The 8,477-nt window shown below is 40.2% G+C and overlaps 1 protein-coding gene across 3 annotated transcripts in view; it reads left to right on the forward strand.

Moving 5' to 3' along the window:
• The first annotated feature begins 1,880 nt into the window (after positions 1 to 1,880).
• Positions 1,881 to 8,477, forward strand: part of ICE2 (interactor of little elongation complex ELL subunit 2) — a 47,930-nt gene continuing 41,333 nt past the window's right edge. For 2 of the 3 annotated variants that reach the window (XM_012728812.1, XM_004687724.2), the window contains exons 1-3: positions 1,881 to 1,955; positions 2,829 to 2,963; positions 4,638 to 4,742. In XM_012728812.1, the coding sequence (XP_012584266.1) occupies positions 2,935 to 2,963; positions 4,638 to 4,742 (134 nt within the window). In that variant the 5' untranslated portion in view covers positions 1,881 to 1,955; positions 2,829 to 2,934. Of the gene's footprint in view, positions 1,956 to 2,828; positions 2,964 to 4,637; positions 4,743 to 8,477 lie in introns of those variants that run through there. The other variant, XM_004687725.2, reaches the window with a different exon arrangement.

Genomic DNA, 8,477 nt, shown 5'->3' on the forward strand with positions numbered 1-8,477 from the left:
GGTAAACAGGAGAACTCAATCAGATGACCTGCACACCAGAGGATACTGTTTGATGATAATCTGGAATCTCAACAGAGCCTGCCTGGCGATGTTTCCATTCTGCACTATGGGGCTGGAGCATCCAAACAACATGAGTGCTTAAGCAATTCTTGAGCAGTTGCTGACGACGATGATAGGACTCCCAACTCTCTCTGATTGCATGTTTTGTGGGAAAGCACCAAACAACTGAACTTCTACACTGCCTTGATGTCCATCTCTTTGCTAGTAAAGGTTGTCAACACTACTCACCTAATAAATGTTATCTGTCCAGTGCCAGGGATTTCCCCAGCTGATTTATAAGCATTCACAAGCAGTGTCTCTGATCCGTCCTTGTCCCTACAACTGCCTCAACACAAAGGCAGGCTTTCCTGAAACGAAGAAGCTCTGATTGTGCGCTTTCTGCAGAGATGCTTCTGTGTCCCCTCAGCATTCCATTTCTTATACAATAAAGTCAAAATTCCTTCTCATTTTAAAGGTCTGTTCTCAACCTATTTTTCTAAACTCTTTTGTCTTCTACTACACTCCATAGGCCTTGCCGTCCAGGCAAAATAAAGTACCTGGATTTGAAGATTTTCAATAGAGGTAAACATAATTCTAAAACATAAATCACTCTAAGTAGAAAACACTTTCTTGTTAGCACACAAACTGGCGTCTTCATGTTATAGTTTTATGCAGCTCCATGTGTTGTTCTTTCCCATTACCCACATACTTCAGATTCTTCAAATGAACTGATAGGTGAAGTGCCCAAAGTTGTAACTGACATATAAGTACTCAATATATGTTATTAGCTACTCAAGGCAGCTTTCTGTCCCTCACAGTAGTAATTTCTCTTCCCTTCTGAATTTTACAATTTTTCCTATATACTTTTATGTAGCTTGTATTTTGACTTAGAAATATTTAATGTCATTGTCTTATATTCCCAGCAAGCAAAACCCCTGGGAAAACGTGTTATTTATTCTTAGGCCAATGTGTTCCTTGCGCTAACCACGAAACTTAAGTGCTGAATAAATCTTTCCGTAATGAATGAGATTAAAACTAATGTGCGCTCCAATCAGCTGGTAGAAACAGAAAAATAGAATGGAATAGGGATGAAGTACAGCTGCGCCTGCGCACCAGATAACTGTACTGAATGCAGTATACCCCCTTATTACATGTTTTTCCTTAATGCATTTTAATCTTGTTACATTTATTTAGTTTTTTAAAGATTTATTTATTTATGCATACAAGAACTGGGGTGCGGGTCAGAGGTGGGAAAGGGGTGAGAGGATTCACCAGAGACAGAATATAAGCAGAACAGGTGAACTGACCTAAATAACACTGCTGAGTGGGGGAGCCCGGTGGGACAAAAGAGGTCTGATGTGGGTCAGCTACCTGGGGATCAGCTACAGTGGCTGCAGATAGCTTCATAGTGCTGGGCTGTAACCTCTTGCACCACCAAGAAGGGCCCCAATCTCATTACATTAATATTTTCAAAACCCCAAGGAATTGCTAATGAAATATATCCATTCCCCTGAGTCATCAGGATAGGGGAGAAGAGACACTTGCCTTCAGTCACAACTAACTACTAGGAACTTCCCAGTACCGGATTTGTCGCCTAACCAACATGTAGTTTAATCACCCACAGCCAAGTCGAAAACTTTTTAAGGTAACACACAGACATGTGGCCCTTCCGCCCTGCAAGCCAAGGGGCCCGGACCTGGCAGACCAAGACTTAGTGAGCGGCGCGGTGGCTTAAGATGGGGCGGCTCCTTTAGAGAGGCCCCGCCCACGGCGTCGCTGAAACGTCATCACGCAGAGCCGAGGTTGCGCGCTAGGTCCTTTAAATAGGCCTCAGGACGCGCGCGAGTGTAAGGAGTGGGATGGAGAGTGTGTGCAGATGGGTTACGGCCCCGGCCTGAGCCGCTGCTGACCACGAGGTGGGCAGAAAGGCTGCTTTGCCGCGGAGACGCGCTAGGGGAGGGTGCTGCCCAGCAGGCGAGCACGCTAGAAAGGGGCGGGGGAAGGGAGTGTGGCGGCCGAGTCCCCTCCAGGACGCGCCGCTCCCGGCTAAGGCGCTGCCCCTCCCCCGGCTTTGCTTGCCTGTTGACCTTCCTTCCTGGAGCCCTGTTTTCTCGTCTCCTTTCCTCCTCTTCCCTCAGTCACTTATTTTGCCTCCCGCCACTCTGCATTTCCTCCCTCGCACTGGGTCGAGGTGTGGGTTGAATTAACCCGGAGCGGTTCGGGACCGACACACCGACTCCTAAAGTTCACTGCTGCTTTTATCACATTCCACTAAGTCAGTTTGGGTGGAGAAGCCCTGAGTGGCCACACCAGCTGTGTGGCCTCGGGTGATTCCGCCAAGAGGTGCTGTGAAATGGCCACGCTGGTTGGTTAAACCTCAAATTCCTCAGCTAGGAGGTTCTCTTTCTTGACAACCTTGAAATAGCTTTTGTCTGGCGTTGTTTGTCAAAATCTGTCCCATAACTGTGTATGGTTGGGACAACTGAAGCAAGATGAAAATGGACAGTGAGGGAGTGGAGAAAAGCAGACTTAACACATACAGCTCCATGCTCTAAGAGGTCTAGTTTGTAAGCAGTGAGAACACGTTCTGTTTGGGCGCTGATTTCTCAGTGTCTTGATAGTGGCATTCCTCGGGTAAGTTAAATGGAGGAGGTCTCATCCTACTTGAGCATTGCTGCTCTATTGTCAAGAACCGTGAGAATATTCCTTTGTCCATTTAAGTGTTCGTGTTAATTGAGGACAGGTGTTAATTTAGGGGAGTTGATTTTGGCCTTTTGTTTTCCCTCTAGTTGAGCTAGATCCTGGAGAAATCCTGCCAGTTGAAGTCTGTACCAGAGCCAGGCACCAGAATTGTAAGCTAAAGTGAAGCCGCAATCTAGGAATATAAATTCTGTGATGGCCATGGGTGAACCAAGGCTGAACTGGTGAGTTACATCTATTTGAAGTTCCCTAATGAGGATTGAAAGAGGTTACTAGCCAGATTTGGAAAGGAAGTTTCTGGCCTGGAGAGATTTGGAGAAAAAGAGAAAGAACATATAAATTTAGGGTCACAATTTACCCTGTCATTTTCACATCCTGAGCCTGACTAAATACAGCTGAAAACATTTCCTAAAGTCAATTCCACATTCAAATTGTTACTAGGTGTATAATTCCATCTTGTGTTTATTGTTGGCCTCTTAAAGATGGATATCGGCAATTTTTTGTGTCTAAGAACCTTGCCCATTTCTATAGAAGTAATTAAAAGAGCTTGTTTAAAAACAGACAAACCTCTTTCTTATTGTAGAGGGTGTTTGTTCAGAAGTGTTGTAGAGCTTTACAAATAGAGGACTCTATTAAGTATGTACTTTAGAGAACTAAAGCGCATGCTGCTTTAGGTCAGTTTAACAGATTTACTGAGCATCTACTCTATGCTACAAAAGTCAGAAGAGAGTACAAAGATTATGAAATGCCTAATTCAAAGAATCAGTATGTGCTCAAGAAGTACTCATTTATTGCAAACAGTGCTCCTTTGAACATTGTTGCCTTGAGGTCTTGTACATTTTTTGTATGATGTGCAAAAACCTGAGAATTTAAATAGATGTCACAGAAACAGTACTATAACAAGTAATAAGGAAATACACTGGTGTATACCAAGTACAACATCCACATTTTACTATGTATACTTAAAAGTTTTTTTGATAAACACCACTTTAAAAATGAGTATCATGCAAATATGCTAAAATTTTCCATTTTGGTGCTGGTCCAGTTAGAAGTAACCATTTGTTTAAATTGCTCCATTTGCAGGTTTTATAAAGTATGTGTATTTGTTTCTTGCCATAAAGTATGTGTTCAGGTGCAGTGCAGATGCTCTTCTGTGCCCATAACAAATGTGTTTCAGAGCCTTTGCATAGTGGTGTAGCCCTTGGATCTGCCTTATTCCAGAGACCTGATAGTCTTTGTCCTTCCTAAATTAATGGCTCACAGTGTTGTATATTTAAATTCTTTAATTTAACCACCACTTATTGCCTTTTTACTGTAATAGAAATTATTTGTCTATAATTTATTAGTCTCTAAATTAATTATGATGTTAATGGAAAACCATACATGACCTGAGAAAGGGTTTGTACAAATGCATACCATTTATCATATTTGCTAAATTAACAAATTAACAAAATAGTCCATCTTTTGCTGTGTCTTTTCACTTGGCAAATTGTGCATGAAACAAAAATAAGTTGAGATGTTCTCATTTAGCAATCAAGCATCTCGGTGCCACAGAGATAGAGGTAAACCCTAGTCCTGACAGACTCCTTTTTATACTTCAATATGTTCTATGTTTAACTCTTAAATGTGTCTGTCATTTAATTAGCTATGAAAGAAAAATGCCAGGCTGCTTGTGCAAACTGATGAGTATCAGAGTGGGCCTTCCTAAAAGCTATCCAAGAAATAAAACATCTAAACTCATACCTCTGGTGTATGAAATAAACACTAGTAAGGGCTGATTAACTGGAAAGGGGGAAGGAGAGGGTTTGTAGATATAAATTATAGCTGTGTCATGATGATGCTTAATCTGGCATGAGATTTTGAATTGTTAAATGCAAGTAAATTATTTTGTTTCACAGGGATGTTTCCCCCAAAAATGGCCTTAAGACATTTTTCTCTCCAGAAAATTATAAAGATCATTCCATGGCTCCGAGTTTAAAAGAATTGTTTATTTTATCAAACAGGTAATATGTTTATTTGGTTATTTATTCCATATTTGATTGCTCTTTTTCCACAAGTTGAAATTTTCTTTCTACTTGTATCCATACTAGAAAATAGAAGAACCCAGTACCCAGAGACAACTACTCTTAGCATATCTCTCTTCAGATCTTTCTCTGTATGTGTGTGTATACCAAAAATTGGGTCATACAATAATTTAAATACTTAAAACCATTTTGCATTGTTTTTTTCTTTAAAATAATATTTTGTATATCTCCCACTGTGCCTATCTACTTACTGCTTAGTGTTAAGAACACTTACTATGTCACTATAGAGGTGAACTTTTTATTTATTTAGTTATTCCTATATTGAAAAATATTTGTATTCTCTTTTTTGTAGTTGTATAAAATGTATTGACAAACTTTTTGTAATTATTTCCATAAGATAAATTCATAGAAAGTGAAATCTTTTGTTAGAAGGCATATTTAATAGTTTAATATATACTAACCAAATTTCCAGAAATTTTCTTTGTCTCTGGTATGAAAGTACCTAGTAAGTGATCCTTTTTCTTCTTAATACTCCCTTGCCTGTAGTATCTCTTTTTTGTGTTGAACATTGCTACTCTTTGTGGATGAATCTTGAAAGAAAATGGATTACTAGAAAGGAGTATAAGTACCTCAAATGAGGAATTAGGGAGCTCCACTAGAGGAACACGGCATTTATTTTCATCCTACTCCCCCTTTGCAGTGAAAGATGTCTATTTCCAGACTCTGCATGGAACGGAACCCCTCTTTTCTGCCTGCTTACTACCCTTTCTGTTAGCATGCCCTATTACCATATCTTCATTTTCTCTTGATCAGTATTTAGAATACTGGAATGTGTTTCCTTTTAGTTTCTTATTCCTTCTCTGATTTGCCCTTTCTTCAGACTTCTTTAAATATATATCTGTGTTTGCTGGGAAGAAATGAGGAACATAAAGAGCTCTAAGATATACAGAGAGCAATTAACAAAATGGCAATGTAAAATCCTTTAAATAATTAAATATATTAAGCTCTTGAGTCAAAAGACAGATTGGCAGAATGGATTTTCAAAAGGTTTGAAAAAACTTCCCTTCACACTGTATTCCATTGTACTTGCTTTCACTGAACATGTTCCTTACTGACTTTGTATTCACTAATCTACTAAAATTTTTCCTCTGAAGATTATCAGTGAGCACTTGACTCTGAAAATAATCTCATTTTCCCAGTTTTGTTGTTACTGTAATGTTTCTTTTGCTACCTTGGTCTAAGCTTAACATACTCATTCGTTAGAATCTTGGGAGCTTTTATAACATACTTTTTACTTCTTCAGCCCAACCTTTTGAATCTGAACCTTAGATGTGTTTGCAGAATCAGTTCAGCATGTGATTGATATATGTATATTATAATGCACACTTATATTAAAATACTGTTTACTCAGTGGAAGGATTCTATATATGATATTCTGCATTGTGTTTTCCCCTTGATATATCTGCTGAACTTTTCATATCAATAGACTATATATAGACTATTTTTTAAAGATTGATTTATTTATGCATACAAGAGCTGGGTTGTAGGCCAGAGATACAGGGGAGGTGAAAGGATTCACTAGAGTCAGAGTGGGGAGCAGAACAGGCAGATCTACGAAGTACACTGCTGAGGGGAGCAGCAGGGTGAGACAGAGTTACGAGAGCTATGTGGGTTAGCTCCCTGTCTGGGGTTGGAACTTGCGTTGCAGTGGCTGTGGATAGCTTTATAAGTGCTGTGTCTTAACCCCTTGTGCCACCAGGGAGGCCCTTATGTATATAGATTGACCTCATTTTTTTTTTCAGTAGCTATATAGTATCCTTGTAATGTTTTAATTGACTGTTATTATTTGTTTAGATTGTTTCCATTCTTTTACTGTTACAGTGAGCCTTCTTTTTATACTTGCGTTGATATAATTAAGTCCCTGTAAGTGATATAAATGAAGGGTGTATATGCTTTTTCACCTTGATAGTAGTCATGTGCTGCCTAATGTTGGGGTATTTTTGAGATATGTGTGATTAGGCAGTTCGTTGTGTGAACGCCATAAAGTATAAATCCACAAGACTATAAGGTGTTGCTTGTTGGAACCACTGTCATATATGTGGCCCGTTATTTACTGCAGTGTCATTAAGTGACGCATGACTGTAGTGCCAGATTACCATTAAAAATATTAAACAAGCGCTTTGTTGATTCCATCAAATGAATAGATAGGTTCATGTAAAAGCAAACATGACTTGTATTAAAGAGATAATTTCAAAAATAAATGTATTAGTGAGGAAATTTCAGAAGAAACATCTTGCTGTGTAATATATTTAAATAATCACAATGTTTTTGCTGACATCAGCTAACGAAGTCAAGACAATAGTCTTTATGAGTGTACATCTGTAGGTACTTTTTTTTTTTTTTTTTAAGATTTTATTTATTTATTTGTGCATACAGAACTGGGGTACAGGCCAGAGGCTCAGGGGCGGTGAGAGGCCTCACCAGAGACAGAATGGGGAACAGAACAGGCAGATCGACGAAGTACACTGCTGGGGGGAGCAGCGGGTGGGTCAGGAGAGGTCTGCCCACCATGTGGTCACCTCCGGGGCAGGCGGGAATCGAACTCATGCGGAAGCGGCTTTAGATTCTCAGTGCTGTGCTTTAACCCGCTGCGCCACCAGGGAGGGCCAGGTCCTTTTTTTTTTTTTTTAAAGATGTATTTATTTATGCATACAGAACTGGGTGCAGGCCAGAGGTGCAGGGTCGGTGAGAGGCTTCACCCATGACAGAGTGGGGAGCAGAACAGGCAGATCTACAAAGTACACTGCTGAGGGGAGCAGCGGGCGGGTCAGGAGAGGTCTGCTGCACCATGTGGATCACCACCACCGGGGTGGGGATCAGACTCATGCTGAAGTGGCTTTAGCTTCTTAGTGCTGTGCTTTAACCTGCTGCGACACCAGGGAGGGTCCTGTAGGCACTTTTTAAAAGCTGTTTCTGTTACTCAGCTTGTATCATTTCTTGGAGATGACTGATTTCTTAAAAATAATTAAATCATTGCTTTTATTTATTTGAATCAGAGAATGCCTAAAAATTCTACTGTGCTGGGAATTAGTGAATATGTATCCTTTTCAAAACAAATTTTGCCATGGCCTTTTATCTCAGCCTTCATCTTTCCAAACTAAAAACTTCCAATATAACCTTCATCCTGCCATTACTTCTTAATTTTTTTTAAGATTTATTTATTTATTCATACAGAACTGGGGTACAAGCCAGAAGTGCAGGGGCAGAAAGAGGCTTCACTAGATACAGATTGGGGAACAAATCGAGGAAGTATACTGCTGAGGGGAGCAGCAGGCGGGGCAGGAGAGGTTTGCCAGCCATGTGGATAACCTCCAGGGTGGGGACTTGAACTCTCACTGAAGTGGCTGCTCTAGCTTGCAGTGCTGCATCTTAACCCATTGTGCCACCAGGGAGGGCGTCCTTCTTCTTTTTTTTTTTTTTTAATAATAGTTTATTTTTACATCATTTTGTACATTTTTTTTAATCTCAATTGTAATCCCCATGGGTTTCCCATCACCAAGTCACCTGTGTGCCATCACCATAGTCCCGTGCACTTCCCTCCTCACCTCCCCATTTTTGATCCCATCCCCCACTCCACCCCCACAAAATGTCGCTGGTATATGGCTGTTCATTATTTTTATTATTTTCTCACCTGGTCCATCATACTCCTGCTAT

Source organism: Condylura cristata, unplaced genomic scaffold, assembly GCF_000260355.1.
Source record: "Condylura cristata isolate star-nosed mole 26May11 unplaced genomic scaffold, ConCri1.0 scaffold00023, whole genome shotgun sequence".
NCBI lineage: Eukaryota > Metazoa > Chordata > Mammalia > Eulipotyphla > Talpidae > Condylura > Condylura cristata.